Source organism: Euphorbia lathyris, chromosome 2 (genome assembly GCF_963576675.1).
Source record: "Euphorbia lathyris chromosome 2, ddEupLath1.1, whole genome shotgun sequence".
Lineage (NCBI taxonomy): Eukaryota > Viridiplantae > Streptophyta > Magnoliopsida > Malpighiales > Euphorbiaceae > Euphorbia > Euphorbia lathyris.
Genome location: NC_088911.1, coordinates 72,816,671 through 72,833,997, shown reverse-complemented (window position 1 = coordinate 72,833,997; position 17,327 = coordinate 72,816,671). Strand labels below are relative to the sequence as shown.

At 35.3% G+C, this 17,327-nt stretch overlaps 1 protein-coding gene and 1 pseudogene across 1 annotated transcript; one reads left to right on the top strand and one right to left on the bottom strand.

The window, feature by feature from the left end:
* The first annotated feature begins 1,242 nt into the window (after window positions 1–1,242).
* On the top strand, window positions 1,243–13,417 carry LOC136218591 (E3 ubiquitin-protein ligase DA2L-like; annotated as a pseudogene).
* A 467-nt stretch (window positions 13,418–13,884) lies between these two features.
* LOC136220677 (uncharacterized) lies at window positions 13,885–15,664 on the bottom strand. The gene is made up of 4 exons (XM_066008472.1): window positions 15,383–15,664; window positions 14,741–15,312; window positions 14,147–14,659; window positions 13,885–14,057 (listed from the first exon to the last, which is right to left on the bottom strand). Exons 1-4 carry the CDS (start codon window positions 15,624–15,626, stop codon window positions 13,932–13,934), a joined length of 1,455 nt encoding a protein of 484 aa, XP_065864544.1. The 5' UTR covers window positions 15,627–15,664; the 3' UTR covers window positions 13,885–13,931.
* Window positions 15,665–17,327: the final 1,663 nt, after the last annotated feature.

The following is a 17,327-nucleotide window of genomic DNA, read 5'->3' as shown; positions in this document are numbered from 1 at the left end:
CTACTGTAGTGGATCGACTTTCACCGCTTGCTTCCGAATCAATTGATTTCATCTCTTTCCTTTTACTCTTTGATCTTGTGTTGATTAATTAGAGGCAATCTATCTTGATTGCTATTATACGGTTGAGTTCTAACTTCGTTTGATTTGTGTTTTGTTTTGTGCTCGTGAACTCGGAATAAGAGTTGAGGGCACTTCACTTGCAACAGTAGATAGTTCATCAAAATGCATTTCCTTCTATCCCTCTTTATATGAAATAACGATTAACGGATCTTAGTTAAAGTAAATAGGTTAAAAAATTTATAGTTCTGCTGTCAAACGTTTGCATATTTTCCTTCAATAGATAAATAAGAACCTGACCATGGAATTATCTATGTTGAACTTGTATGATCCCACCTCGCTAGAGACCACTAGGAGTGCGGCTTTGTGGCTGGGCTACGACTTTAGTCTTAATTGCCAAGGAACCTACTGCTTTACATGCCCTAAGTTATATATCTAATCAAGCTGTTAGCTGAATACATGTGAATAAGTTAGATAAATCTTGATCACATTTATCTTTCTTATTAGGGCAATTACCGTTAATTATTGGTAAAACATAAGTCTGAACTCTCTAAATCCATACATAGGATTTAATCAAAGGATTCCTCATCCTAGATTGTGCCATCCGTTAATCCACATTCTACCATGTTAATTGTTCGCTGTATTTTATTGACTTTATTGCTTCCAATTCAATTAGTTAATTAAACAAACACCATTTCTTATTCAACCCTCTAAATAATTAGATCAACCTAGGTAGATTTACTAATTATAACAAATAGTTTTTGTGGTTCGATCTCGTGCTTAGCACATTACTACTTGTTGCGATAGGATACACTTGTTCAATTAAATTGGCAAGGGAAGGCTTGCCCCCAATACACCCTTGTGGTGGGACCCCTCCCCGGACCCTCGCTCAGCGGGGACGCGTAATGCGACCGGGCCGCCCTTTATATTTTTGTAAGCATCAGCTCACATATAGAAGATCATATCACTTGATGATCATTAGGTACACAAATTCTGATCATGCTGGATATCAAGATATCCTCAAATCCATTTCTGGTATGTTTATCTATTGGCACATTGCACGAATGTATGATTAATTTTTTTTTTTTTTTTTTATAAAAGCCCATAAACAAGGGACATAACATGATAAGCCCATAGATCCATTAAAATAGGGTGTAAAAGAATGCATTGTTAATGAGTTGAGTTGAGAATTCTTTTCTCCTCCCGTACTCTACCGTCCCGTGCCTTTCTTGCTGCTTCTGCTTCTTCTTCATCTTCGCACCATTCTTCTCTCTCTTTCTAATAAAATAAAAGAAAATAAAATAAAAAACTAAACTAAAAAAAAAAAAAAAGAGGCAGGCTGAGGCTCCCTCAACTCAATCGGCAAACCGAACCAAGAAACCAAAAAACAGACAAATCATATCTTCATTTCTTGTTACTACAACGTAGGAGAAACAAGGAAACAAAGATACTTGTTCTGATTTGTTCCTTTTCCTGTTTCTCACACTCTTCTCTCTCTCTCTCTCTCTCTTTCCTTACGGTAAGTTTTCTTTTGCTTCACTTGGTCTTTCATTCTCTCTTTTCTCCTTAACTCCTTCTAGGGGTTTTCGGATGCACAATTCTCGACTTTACTGCTCATTGCTCTTCAATTTCTCCAATTCTTATCGTTTTTCACTTGTCATTTTATTGCAGGACCTTCACACTATGTATTTCTGCCCATGCCTAAGAATGCACACACGGATGGATAGTCTTTGATTGTCTCATGACTCTATATTTAGGGTTCCACATCTCATTCTTTCTTGTATCGGACTAGCTTTTGTCTTTCTCTTTAACAATCGGAAACGTAAAAGAGATAAAGAGATTTTACGTTGCAATTTGGATGGGTAACAAGCTCGGAAGGAGGAGGCAAGTGGTAGATGAGAGGTACACGAGGCCACAAGGCCTTTATGTTCATAAAGATGTGGATCATAAGAAGCTAAGGAAGCTCATTCTTGAATCCAAGCTCGCACCATGTTATCCCGGGGATGATGACTACTCCAATGATCACGAAGAATGCCCAATTTGCTTCTTGGTTTGTATTACTGTATCAATGTCTCTCTAGGTCTTGTTATTATTATTATTATTATTATATATTTTTTTTTTTTTTGCCTTTTCCATTCTTTCCCCATTCCTATTGTGTTTTGATGCTTGTAAAACTGAAGACAGGAATTATATGGAATTGGTTATTTTTTGTAAAATTAACACGCTCTTGATTTTAATTTTCCACTGATTATTCCCCTCTGCTCTGTGTTTAGTAATATAATACTATTTGGTCAAGCTTTTCTTATTTTCTATTTGAGGCATAGGACATAGTTTTCATAATCTCTTCCATTGGTTTCTTAATGACAGTGAGAAGAAAAATCAGCTTGCCTGAGAATTTTTTGACAGTACTTGAATTTTTGTGGTTCTTGTGACCAATCCAGAAGTTCTGTTTTGTTTTTGTCTCAGTATTACCCAAGTCTCAATCGATCACGATGTTGCATGAAGGGCATTTGCACAGGTAATTGGCAACTATCTTTTGAAATTGAATATTTTGTTTCTGTTAATGTTCTTCATGCAATTTGATGTTTCTTTCTTCTAGAGTGTTTTCTGCAGATGAAAAATCCCAATTCAACCCGTCCTACTCAGTATCCTTCATTGCAAGTTTTTGATTTGTAGTTACATTACATATATCAACAAATTCTCTTTTCTTTTGGGATCAATATTTCATATGCTTGTGATACTTTAACTTATCAGATGTCCTTTTTGTAAAACCTCAAATTATGCTGTGGAGTATCGAGGGGTGAAAACAAAGGAGGAAAAAGGCGTGGAGCAAGTTGTAAGATTTAGCCTAACCAGCTCTAATTTTTGCATTCGTGAATGGATCATTTGTTAAGGTTGAAGATTTGACCTTATACACATCTCTTCAAATCTGCAGGAAGAACAACGTGTTATAGAAGCAAAAATTAGGATGCGGCAGCAGGAAATTCAGGATGAAGAAGAAAGAATGCAGAAAAGACTAGAACGAAGTTCTTCAAGTACCAGTGTTGCACATGTGGAGACTGAGAGGGGCTCTGCAGCTGGTATCCACTCTTTGAAATTTTGGTTTCCGTCTATATGCCCTTATTTTGTACACCAAAGTGGACACAAATTTTCACATTTTTCATCTGCATCGTTCCCAGTTCAATCTTTCAGGTTCCCTGTAGAAAATGAGGACGTTGTTTCTCCTCAATGTTCAACTAGACATCCTCCCCCTCCACATTATAGAGTGAACAGGTAACACTTGTTTTGAGTTTCTTTGTTTCTTTGTTCATCAGGTTTTAATAATTGTGAAGTCTGTATTTTTACTATCAAACAAAAAATGTCTGTTATGGTCAGTTAGGTGTGGCTTGTCTGTTGGATCAAATGTTTGGTAAGTGCTGTATGCTTAACTATGCAAAGAAAAGTTAGTTTCAGTAACAACATTATCATCTTCGGTTTTTCTTTTTATTTGTTTCTTGAGTGCTGCATGCTTAACTGTTGAGTGATGGAATTCCTTTCATCTTTTTTTTTTCTTGGTCTGGAAGATATTGTTTGTTCCACTGTATTATTTTGGCGTATCATGTAACACCTTGATATTGTTCCCTAAGGTGACTATTGGTTCTTGATAGTAGCTAGAGCATGTAAATTTGGAATGGCCTGTATCCAAATTATCCCAGCTGGACTCCCGTTTTGGTTGTACATAATTTCGGAAATGATCTCTTTTGGATGATGAAAACCTGATGGATACTGTATTAGAAATGTAAGGATTACAAGTACATGGAAGCTAAGCATTTGCTTCAAAAATCATTCATCTTTATCTGAATATATACTATTTCCTTGTTTATTTGATATCCAATTACATGGTTTTGCTTGTTAATGATTCAATCTTTTGTTGATTGCTAGAATTCTAAGGTTTTAGGCTATGCTAATTAGTTGAATCAGTTTGATTTTGGTGTGTCCCTAATTTTTTTATGGCATGGTAATAAAACCACAGGGATGATGAGTTTGACCTAGATCTCGAAGACATTATGGTCATGGAAGCTATTTGGCTCTCTATCCAGGTAACTTCTCTTATTTGACTGAATCCCATGCACACATCGGATTGGCTACAAATTTGAGCTTTGGCATCTCTAGAATATAACATAATTCAGAAGTCCCTTATTTGCATGTTTGAACGACTGATACTAAAAATGAATAACTTGTCAAACAAGAAAGAAGGTTTATCAATTAAGATGTTACAATTATTTCTTTGAGCTCTTATTCTAGTTTTCAGAGATGCTTTCTATTCTTGACTTGTCTTTTTAGATCCAAAAACTTTAGCTGATGACTGATACTGTGCCTTGTTGTATTTGTTGGTATTTTAATGTGTTGGAGATTACTTCCTGATCAATTTGGAATATGAAAGCTCCATTATCAGCCATTGTGTAATGGGCAAAACTTGTAAATTTAGCCCTATAATATCCGTGAAAAGTCATTAAGGTCCCTGATTGGTTTTTTTTTTTCCAGTCTTTTATGTTATTATTTACTTATTTAAGCTTCTTCTTCTTTTTATTTTTATTTGCATTATTTTTTTTTGCTTAATGAAGCCTTCTTGTGTTAAAATAATATGCTCACATGGACCTGAGTTTCTCAAGTTTGACTTGCCTGACCAACAACCTTACAAGCCTTAATCCACTTTTTGTCAAATAGATAAGTCTTTTCTTATCACCATATTCTCATCTTCTTAGAGAAAGTGCTTATAGACAGCCTTTACATCATCTTCGTCTCTTTTATTTTTTATTTTTCTTATCCTTTCTTGCTTGTGAGCAAGCAGCCTAGCCCAATTGATTGCTGCCATAGCTCCCCCAGTTTCTTTTTCACTTTTGATTGGTGCATTGTATATTACTAGGCACTAATGTTACTCATCAGCATTGCTAGACACTATCCTTGCATAATTGCTATTAAGTAACTTCTTATCATTAGCTCATAAATGCCTCTGCCCCATCCTGACATTGAAATCAAACTATAAATTGAAAATGAATCATGTTTGCTTGGAAATAGTGAGTTAACCTAGTTATGCACCTAATCTGATTCTTCAAAGCTGAGGTCTGCTTTGTGAGATCTTGTGCCGGATTATCAGCCTTATTGAGCCTTATCAGTGGCTTATCCTTCAACAACAGTCTCTTCATCTAATCTCAAATCACTTCTTTTGGTCTCATCTCACCTAACAACTAGTTTATGTCTTTTACTACAGCTTCATTGGGATACCTATATCTGATCTGTAAGAGGCTAAGCCTGATTGTTGTCTATGCTCCAACTTAAGGGAGAGTGTTATATTATGAACATATGTGAACATAGGTAGCTGTAAAAGAAGAATTTTAGGGAGCAATCAAAGGACTAATTATAGGGATTATTATATGTGTCCACTTCCTATCCTTATTCTTGTATATAAATTCTTTACCTTTCAATATGTGAAATGGAGTAGTTTTCTCCCAAAGTAATTGTAAGTATTGATGTTTTTCACATGATGGTAGGATATGAGAAGTATGGGAAATTTGGTAGTGAAGGTGTTCTGGTAGAGGGAAGGGACCATGAATGAGCGTGGGCAATGTGTTCCATTGTGGCTTTATACATAAAGTGATAGTGAAATGGTGAAGGGGGCAGTATTTTAGGATGATTGTGTAGATGTTTGGAATGAAACCATGTTAGGAGTTTATGCATGTGTTTGGTGGGTGATCATGAAAAGCGAATGCTGAGGCTTGGAGTTGAAGATGTTCAGTTAGCAGCTTCTTACTTGCATTTTGGATACATTAGTGAGGGCATGAAGAATAGAGGAGGCTGACTTTGCAGTGAAGCTTGAATAAGAGCTTGCTGCTAATCTAATGTCTTAAAAGGATTGAAACTTGTGGCACATTTCGCTTTCATCATACTAATTTAACAGAAACTGGCTTTGTTACTGGAGAAATTAATTACGGTACACTGAAAGCATCAAGTAGTTGACTGAAAATATCAGATTAAGTGACTTTCTGGAGAGAGCCCACTTGCATAAATCATATGCATGTTATGAATTTGAGGAAGTTCCTTAGGCTGCTTTCAGAAAAATTCTAATTATTGTTGCTTAGTGACTTATCGGAGTGGCGGTAATGCGAGCCAAATTGACTTCTTCTTAGTAAGGAGTGCTTGGAGAAAGAGTTATATTGATTGTAAGGTGATCCCTGGTGAGAGTACGACAACCCAACATAGAGTAGTGGTGCTTGATTTTCGAAGTAGGAAATGTATAAGAAAACAAACACCACAAGTAGAGAATAAGATTAAGTGGTGGAAATTGCAAGGGGAGAATCAACAAAAATTTGTGGATGAGATGACCAAAAAAGATGTTTGGACTTGTAATATAGATTTAGATATAGATTCGATATGGACTAAGATGGAGCATAGTATAAGGGAAGTAGCGAAGGAAGTTCTAGGGGAATCTAAAGGTAGCATGCCACCGGGTAAGGACACATCTTGGTGGACAGAAGAAGTACGACAAGCAGTAAAGAGTAAGCGAGAATCCTATAAAATATTGGGGAAATGTAGGAGTGACGAGAACTACGAAAAATACAAAGAGGCTAAAAGGGAAGTAAAGAAGGTCATACGAGATGCTAGAGCAAAGGTGAATCGGGATCTGTATACAAGATTGGATACGAAAGAAGGGGAAAGAGACATATATAGAATTGCTCGGATGAGAGATAAGAAGACGCGAGATCTCAGAAAAGTTAAATGTGTGAAGGATGTGGACCAGAAAGTCCTAGTTGGAGATAAAGATATCAAGGAACGATGGAGATCCTATTTTGATGACTTATTTAATGGAGATCGCAGACAAGATGTTGGAGATATAAGTATCCATCACGATATGATAAATCATGAATGCCTGCGGAGAATTCAAAAGGGTGAAGTCAAAATGGCATTAAGTAAGATGAAGTTGAAGAAAGCAGTAGGACCTGATGGCATCCCTATTGAGATTTGGAGATGTTTGGGAGAAAGAGGAATCGAATGGTTGACGACGTTCTTCAACAAAATTTGGAGAAACAATAAGATGCCATCAGAATGGAGGAAAAGTATCTTAATCCCTTTGTATAAGAACAAAGGCGATGTCCAAGATTGTGCCAACTATCAGGGAATCAAATTAATGAGTCACACTATGAAACTTTGGGAGCGAGTGATCGAACAAAGGCTAAGGAGGACGGTGAAGATCTCGGAAAACCAGTTTGGCTTTACGCCGGGAAGATCAACTATGGAAGCCATCCATCTAATGAGACAATTAATGGAGCATTATCGAAATAAGAAGAAAGACTTGCATATGGTTTTCATTGACTTGGAGAAAGCATATGATAAGGTACCAAGGGAAGTACTTTGGTGGGCCTTGATAAGGAAAGGCATTTCGCGGAAATATATTGACATCATAAAGGACATGTATGAGGGAGCATGTACGAGTGTACGTACTAGTGTTGGGAAGACTGAAGAGTTTCCTATTACGATTGGAGTGCATCAAGGTTCCGCACTAAGCCCATTTCTTTTTGCCATCGTTATGGATGAACTAACAAGTTCACTTCAAGATGGTATACCATGGTGCATGCTGTTTGCAGATGATATTGTGTTGGTTGATGAGACGAAAGAAGGAGTGGAGAGGAAGTTGGAACTATGGAGACAAACTCTAGAATCTAGAGGCTTTAAGTTGAGCCGAAGTAAGACAGAATATTTGGAGTGTAAGTTTAGCGGCCATAGGAGGCAGGGACAATCGCCCTAGATGGGAGAGTTGTTCAGGCCTCGGATTGCTTCCGGTATTTAGGATCTATTATCCAAACGGATGGAGAAGTAGATGGAGATGTTGCTCATAGGATTAAAGTTGGTTGGTCGAAGTGGAAGAGTGCTACGGGTTTCCTTTGTGACCCCGGCATGCCTAATAAATTGAAGGGAAAATTCTACCGTACGGCAATTAGACCAGCATTGTTATATGGTACGGAGTGTTGGGCAGTGAAACACTGCCACATCCATAAGATGTCGGTGGCGGAGATGCGTATGTTGAGATGGATGTGTGGTCATACGAGAAAGGATCGGGTGAGTAATGAAATAATTAGGACAAAAGTAGGGGTCACATCTATTGAGAATAAAATGAGAGAAAACCGACTAAGGTGGTTTGGCCATGTGAGACGTAGAGCGCTTGATGCGCCGGTTAGGAGAACCGAAGAGTGGCAAAGAGATGTAGTGGTGAGGGGTAGGGGAAGACCTAAGCAAGGGTGATTGAGAGTGATATGAGTTTACTGGGAATTGAGGAAAATATGGTAGTGGATAGGACGGAGTGGAGGGAGCGAATTTGTGTCGCTGACACGACTTGATTTCACGGTTTTATATGATGGTTCATGTTAGCCGACCCCGAATCATTTCGGGACTAAGGCTTTGTTGTTGTTGTTGCTTAGTTTTCTTAAAGAAAGTTGGTCCTGGAACTAATCAAGCTTAACTCAATTGGTAGCTCCTGCAAAGAAAATAGATGGAGTCATGGGTCAGTTACATTCAGGGCCTTCCAAAATCCTACTTACCAAGAAAAAGAAAGAAAGAAAGTAAAATTGTGCTTAGATATGTGTAGGTTTAAAAGTTTTGAATCAGGATAGTAATAGAACTTGTCATGGTACCGTTTGAACTAAAAGCTTAAGCTGATAGTTAAGGTCCAAGAATAGTTCTATTATAATCTCTGACACAGCCCAAAACGCGAATGCCCATTGGGCTTGAAGCGTGCACAACACATGCCCATCCCACCATGTGTTTAAATTTCATCGATAAATGAGGTTGCCGCCAGGATTCGAACTCTCAATCGTTTGGTCCAAGAGGTTGTGATACCATGTCATGGAACTGTTTGAACTAAAAGCTTAAGCTGATAGTTAAGGTCCAAGAATAGTTCTATTATAATCCGTGACAACTCAATCTGGACTATAATAGTTTTAGAAGTTTTGTTATGCTTACACTTTAGTTTGGTTAGAAACTAGAAACTTGGGTCTCAGTTTTGGGATTTTATTTATAATTATTTGTGTATTGAGCATAGTTGTTAAAGGCACCCCTCGGGCGTCCCTCAGTCAACGCTCAGGGTCTTGAGCCTTGAACCCAGAAAATGAGGCTCTGTACAAAAGGCTCTAGCCTTGTGCGCCTCGTGCCTGGAGACTGGTGCGCCTGGCAGGTTTTAGTTATTTTTATTTTTTATTGTTACAGTTTTCTCTAAAATAACTGTTTGATTAATCTCAACAACTAATCTAACTTAAATAAGGTTAATCTTAAACCTTAATTTAAATAAGAATATCAAGAGTGTCAGTCATAATTAAATATATAAAAAGTAGAGAAAGATTAGGAGAAGAAGTCACGTAAAGAAAGAAGTCCCCCTCCACTTCAGGCAAAAACAAACTTGGACAGACACAGAGTGCAGAAGAAACAGAGTGATGATCTTGATGATGATGATTATTAGTTTTTGTTGTGTGTGTTCTTTTTGATTGACAATTAATGGTTATTAATTTAGTAGCATTAGTTATAGTTAGGTATTTTAGGTTAAGACGTTAAGTATATGTTATGTTTTTATGAGTTTTATTTTGTTTGTGTGGTCACAAGTGTGTTTTTTTGGTTTATGCTTAATTAGTAAAGAGTATATATATTTTTTTGTTTTATGCACCTCGTGTTTCTAAGGCGCACGCCTTGCCTTGAGCCTAGGCTCCAGGACCCCTTGGCGCCTTTAACAACTATGGTATTTAGAGTTTGTGTTCTTCCAATGAAGAGAATATTAGCTTCATTTTAAAAGTTGGTGATGTTTCTTTTTCTCTTTCGACTCCTTTTTTCTCCTTTGACTGCTCTCCTTTTGACTTTTGCCAACTCGTCTATGCCTTTTCTTTTCTCTCCCTTTCATACCCTTTTCCTTACTATACTTCTATTTCATATCAAGTTCTCTTTGTGAATTCCATGTAATTTGGAGATGGTACAGGTCCATAAGATTTTGTATTTTGGTCGTAGTGCACTATTCCAATAATGTGCTCTAGATCATTTTGTGGTTTTTGGACTAGGTTTCCATTTTACATATTACATAATGCTGTAGGTTTGAAATTGTGACAAATTGTCTGTAGCATCTCTTGAGGTATGGGAACCTTGGTTTTCTTGCTGCAACTATAGTTATTAAAGGTGCAAGGCATATGCATGTGTTTGATGGACGTGAGTTTAAAAAAGACTAGCCAAGGTTAAGATAGTAAGACTACTAATGTACTTATAATGCTGGAATTCAAGATTGATCACTTTATCATCTTTATTTTCTTTCCACTCTTTTTGAAGTACTATATTGAATACTAGTTATTAGCCACCATATTGTTAATTACCAAGCCAAGGATTGAGAAAAGAAAAACCATAAACATAAATTATTGCGCATGGGGGATGATAATGAATTACTAATGCATGAAAGCATGCATGTTGTATAATGGATTCAAATAATACAAATATTGTAGAAAAGCATTGAGAATAATAGTCAAAATTACAAAGTTAAAGAAGAGAGGATATGACAGCATAACAAAACCATTGTAGCACAAGAAAAGAAAATAGCAATAACAACTAGACAGTTGCAAATTATTGAAAAACATGATTAGTAAATTACACAAATTATATGCTTTTCTAGCGCTGACAAAAGAGATCAATGGAAAATCTGTATAACCCTCAGAATGTTTTGATTGTTTCTCTCCTTACGATAATAGGACATGTATTTTTTTTTTTTTTAAATAAATAAATATCAAACAAGTAGTTGTTGAACCATTGGGTCACTTCTATTGTGGTTATAATGCTAAAATAGTTGCAATGAGGTCATGCAAGATTAGTTTTATTTCAATCTAGTGAAATTTTGCTATATTCGATGTCAGATTTTGATGATGACATGGAAAAAACCAACCGTTTTCAAATTAATTTTTTCTTTCCTACTCACCAAGAGATGGTATGCTAGGTCCCAAGATTGTCAAAGTGGTATCACACTCAAAATGATTTGCTTTTTTCCCATTGCTGAAAGCATAAAATTTTAATGTTACATCTCATGGTGAAAAGGCCTATAAGGTAGAAAACGCTCATTTTAAAATTTCTGGATGTGCAAGTGGTTGTACAATATATTATTTAAATTTGAAATAGGGATATATAGTGTGGTCTTGAATTCTTCATCTTCATGATATGGAGATGGATTGAGGGCATTGAAGTGTCTGAAAGTTGTAAACTCATGGTAATCCAATATGGTATGCATGCTACTTACTGGTCTGATAGCTCTAAAGAGGTCATCATTTTGGGACTTGAATTTGGAACTTTCCCATTTGCTAGCAGTTTTATAATCAAATGAAGCTAATCCTAGTTGTTTCCTTTAGTTCAGCTACTTTTTGTTCTTCTTGGCCTCCAATTTGTGCTTTGTTTGCTTGAATATTTTATCTTGCCCCTACTCATGGATCATGATGAAAGACCCATCTCTCTACATTATATCATATCGTTTGTTTGTTTTCCATCTCTTTGTTTCTTATGGAAGCTGCCTGCTGCTTTAGTTACTGTTCACAGCCTCCAAGCAGCTCTGTATATCTTGTTTTTTTTAACCAGCTCCAATGCATATTATCCTAGGAAGCATCGACATGGGTACGGGTGGTGCGGTTGCTAAAAAATATGAGACATGGATACACCTTATATATATATATATATACAGATCATAAATAACATTTATAAGTCATTGTTGTCATGGAACCAATTGAACTAAAAGCTCAAGCTGATAGTTAACGGTCCACTTCATGTTAATATCTGACAATTGTAAACTATAAATAACATCCGTAATAAGTCATTAGTTCATAAAAAAAACATTTACTACTTTAAACTATTTAAAATAGCAAAAAAGGGGCGATTGCTATATTCTTTTCTTTAGATTTTTTTTTTTATATATATCAACCCCCTATTTTTGTAAAATATTAAAAATCCCTATATTTTACTTAACTTAGAACCGGTGTCCCCATATAAAAAAAGAGGAGGCACTTATTTTGGAGTGTCGGGTGCGTGTCCCCGGAGTGTCTGATGCTCGTACTTTAACCTCCTAGAAGTGTCGGTGCTTCCTAGATATTATCCTTTTTTTTTCTTAAATTCGTTGCTGTGATAAAATTGCACTGTTTTCGTTAGAGATTTGACGTATACTTTTGTGGTGTTGGTTATTTACTGTTTTCTAAGTATCTATGTGTTGCATAAAAAATATGCTGCAGGAAAATGGCAGGCAGAAAAGCCCAGTTTATGTCGATGTTGCTTCATCTGAAAGTTATGCTGTACAAACTCATTATCCATTGCAAGCAATGGCTCCAGTGTCTGGTTCATCATCATCCCCTTCTGGGGGTCTTGCATGTGCAATCGCTGCCCTTGCTGAGCGTCAGCAGATGGGTGGGGAATCCTCGGTTTCAAGTAATGAAAACATGGCAGCATGTAATATGCTTCCAGGAAGTTGTAGCTTCTACAACAGCTCCAGTACTGTGTCACCAGATTGTAGAATGGGAAATACACAAGATGATGGAGAATGGGCTGCAGATCGAGGATCAGATGCTGCTGAAGCAGGGACTAGTTATGCAAGCTCTGATATTACAGAAGATGGTAGTGGAATTTCTACTCTATTGCCACCACCACCACCCCCTCCAGATGAGTCTGGGATAGATTTGAAAATAACTCTGGAACTATTGTTCCTGAGAGTTTTGAGGAGCAGATGATGCTAGCCATGGCTGTTTCTCTTGCTGAGGCTCAAGCTGTGACTAGCATACCAGGGAGTGCGTGGCAATAATTTTCAGGGGTGGTACTGAATTCTAGACAAATCTTGCCACTTGTAGCGCTTGAGCTACCTGGATACTGCACACAAATGAGTCCACAATTGATTCATTTGGTGGCTCAGGTGTGGAGGTAGCAACTCTGTCCTTTCCCACTCTATTACTATATAATACCAGTTGAGGAAAGGAAGAAGAAGAAGAAAGGATTGTGTTAGTGAATGAAAGGTGGTTTGTTTGTGAAATGTTAACATTGACTGAGATTCTTTCCTTTGCATAGTTTTATAAAAGGTGTTTTTAGGGTTACTTGGAATCCAACTGTAGTGAAATATTTCATGATATTGTCAATAGTAAAATTGGGGTTTGGTAGGATGAATAACATCAATTTATATTTTTGATTGAATGTTTGATATTAAGAAATATGCCATCCAACATCATCCTTGCTTAATGCATCAATATGTTTGGAGGGGTTGGTTATTGTTGGTTGTATAGTATATCAGGTGGATAGTTCCATGTTTATGTTGAATTGAATTATTAATCACGATTCATTTTCTTTTTTTGGTGAACATAGGATTGAATTGAATTGAATTCTTTTAGAATTCATTCAAATTGAAGCTTCCAGGGATTACAGAAATTTTGAGATTATCTATTTCTGTCCGATCATGTAGCATGAGCTTTTAGTTTATAAGATTATACGTCATATAGTTGGTCTGTGACGGACAGTATGTGATTAAAAAATATTTGAAAACAAGGACTGAAAGTAGTGTATTATTTAAAAGGTCAGGGGTTCACATTTAATGCTTTTTTTTCTATATCCTCTATACTGAAGTCATCCTGGAAGCTGTTACATAGCTTTTTTCCTGTTTCTTTGGATCTGCTTTTATTTTTTAAGAGATTGGTTTTTGCTTATGGAATATTATGTGGATAGGTACTTTTGTTCTTTGTTGTGCAAGGTAAAATATAAATCTTCTTCTACTTTTATTGCTTATTGACATAGATAAAACTTAAAAAGGAACTAGTTACACTTATCAAAACTCTAAGAAGGCTAATTGATTCATCAACCTCTAGTTATTTCCTAATAAGAATATCAAAACCACTAACTGTCCATTCTGCTACTGCATCACTATCCATATAAACTTCAGTTCCCAAGTTGATTGATGACCAATGTCTTTCCGCAGGTTTTGTGCCTGGATCCTGCAATATAACGTATATTAACAATTAATAATTAGATTGCAACAATTGGAGACTCAGTAACAAACTAGAATAAAAAAAAAAAAAAATACCTGGTAAAAATAAAGGTTTTGAGATAATCTTCCAACATCAAGTTCCCAAGTAGTAGGATTCCCAACCCAGCCTTGACCTTTTTGTGTGGGATAACCATACTCACCCCAAACAGGATGAGGAAGAATTTGCAGAATCTCTTGTGGTTGAGGGTTGCTATAGGGATCACATAAGTTGATTGGTTCCTCAAGGACTTGAGCATTTCCTGGAGCACACCACACATGATACGCACCATATGGGAACCGGTCCTTATCCGTCCTATGAACTCTAGTTCCGTTTGAAAATGTATGATAAGGTGGGCATGATTTCATATCATTTATGCACCATGCTTCAGTTTCTGGATTTAATATCATCTCACTATAACGAGTCACATCTGTAGTTGTATCTCCATTGCATGGTTTTCCATTGTTTTTCCAGCAACTTCCTATGTCCATTAGGTAAAATTGGCTGTTTTTACCTCCCCCTTGCTTTATTTCTAGTCTAAATTTCACTTTGAAATTTGGCGAAGTTGGTACCTATTCGATCGGTTATAGTCATAAGATTTTATTTTATAATAATGGTAGGTAAGAAGAAATTAAATAAGAAGAGAAGCTTACAATTCTTGACATTCCTCGTGTGAGGTAATGATATCCACCGGAGAAACCTCTGGTAGCATCTGATCTCAAGTATAACATCAACCATGGATAATTTGGTGATGACTTTAACAAATAATGAAAAGTCCAAGTCCCTTTACCAATCTTTTTTTGCCAAGTTACATTGAAATAAGAAGAGGCATTAGAAGCAAGTTGTTTATTTAAATCCCAAGTACCATAAAAACTTCCCTTTAAAGAGGTGGTTTGGAGTTGGAGAGTTGTATGGTTATGATAAATTAAAGGCATGTTCATGCAGCCTTGACCAAAGCATGGAAATCTTGATTCGGGTGGGAAGGGTATGGATTTATGTCCATCTCTAGGGCATTTAGCAGCCATAGTGTCCATATTACCACTTTTGAGCATGATCATCCAAAATTGCCAGGCCTTATGCTTTCTGCGTACTTGGCATTTTTTCCCTAAATAAATCTCTTTTGTTGCGGCGTACAAATCTACGTTTCTGGCCTTTATTAGTCCCATTGAATTGTTGAGAAAACCAAGCCTGTTGTCTTTCTCAGTTACTTTGTGAATCACCTTAACTGCATTCATAAAGAATAAGCATGTTATGCTATGTTATGTATAAAAGCAAGTAATAAGTAAGATAGATACCCGGAGATGTCGATCTGTCAATATGAAAGCAATCAGCCATCCTAGGACTTCCCATGTGAGGAATTTCTTGGCCAACTTCATTGCATTGATTCCAAGCTTCAATTGCGACTCTAAGACCATCTAATCTCATTCCAGGGTCACCAATACCTGATATGTAACCATGACTGCCTTTAACAATTCCAATTCTGGAAAACGCTGCTATCATAATAATAATAAAAATACAAAGCCTCCACTTATTATCCATTATATAACTCAGTTGTTTTGTTTAGGGTGTATGTATGATGAATTTATAGTGATTAATTGTTATCGAAATCAAATCCTTTTGATGGACTAATTCTATTCAGATCTTGCTAAAGGAAAGGATATCCTTTCAACCGACTTGTACTACTAATTAAGAATTCAACTAGGATTTGGATTTCTACCATTAGAGAATCAGCCACACATATATGCATTAGCTTGTGTTTAGTTTAGATTCCAAATAGCTTTTTTATTTTCTATTCATCCTTTCCCAATACCAATACACATGTTAATATAACCACTCGTATATATTATATTATATTATATTATTTTATTTTATTGTTTTCAATTTTATTTTTTATTAATACATTTTTTTAAATTAGTTGTAATCTTTTTTAATAATAATAAATAATTTTTTTACATAATAATATGGTAATTAAATATATGTATGTAGGTGCAAGTTATAACTATTACTTTGTTTTTTCACCATAGTGTTATATACATTTGGGTGCCTTCTATGCTTACTCGGTTATTATATATATTTCTATAATTTAATGTTTTTTAACATTTTATTACCTAAAGTTATATATATATATATATATATATATATATATATATATATATATATATATATATTTACATTTGAATTAAATAATTATTATAGATAAAAATCAAATAATAAGAGAATTATTACTATACATAGAAATTTTACAACGACATAACAAAGTAATAAAAATCTAATATTATTGTATACATAAAAAGTAAAAGAGATAGTAAGACACAAATAAAAATTAATAATGTTAGTCTACTTTAAAAATATACACTTTCACATTTATCGTGGTGTGTGTATACCAAATATATATATATATATATATTTTTTTTTAGAATTTTGTTAGTCTACTTTTTACATGATATTTTATATTATCTATGATCTTTGGTAATTATTTTTTAAATTTACCCTTATTTATATTAAAAGAAGGTTTTAATATTAATGGAAACAATCCTATAACTAATTTATAGTATTTAAGAAAAGACATCAACATGAATGATAAAGTTTTAGGATATAAACATTAAGCTTGTTTCTACGTATAGCGATAGTATGAAAATTAATGTTTGTTATTGACCGAGATATATACATGAATATTAAATAATTATTTTACATTTAATTATTTTTATTTTAGATTTACATCCAAAGTCTAAAAAGAATAATTTAAACCACATAAAAAACAAAATAAACATAGAAAGTATATGAATATTAAATAGAAATCAAAAGAATAATGTTAGACAAATTTGAGGTATGTATTAGCAGTTTCCTTAAGATAGATTTCGTCGCTATTGGTACGCAAGCGAACTCTTACAACGTGTATATTCGTTATCGCTAGAGGATAAAAACAAGAGCAGAAAAAATCTCAGAGAGTATTTTTATTTTTCAAGACCTCCTTGAATTTTGACAGTTCTATTCTATATAAATAAAACTTGAAAGGACACTTTTATACACGAATGAATACGACTATTTGTGGACAAACACGACTATTCATGAAAGGAGGTGTTTGTTATAAAGGTGGGCAAAAAAACCGGACAAACCGGTAACCGAACCAAAAACCAATAACCGAATCGGAAAAAGTGGTTGACCAAACCAATGGTTTTTGTTTAGGGTTGAAAAATAGTCTAGGTTCAATTTCGGTTTAGTGTTAAAAAATCGCGTTTT

Excerpts from the sequence above, each read along its gene's own strand:
- LOC136220677 (XM_066008472.1), bottom strand. The coding sequence starts at position 15,626 with ATGGATAATAAGTGGAGGCTTTGTATTTTTATTATTATTATGATAGCA. Across the intron at positions 15,313-15,382 it reads TGACAGATCGACATCTCCGG|TTAAGGTGATTCACAAAGTA; the intron begins GTATCTATCTTA and ends TTATGAATGCAG. Across the intron at positions 14,058-14,146 it reads AAAACCTTTATTTTTACCAG|GATCCAGGCACAAAACCTGC; the intron begins GTATTTTTTTTT and ends GTTATATTGCAG.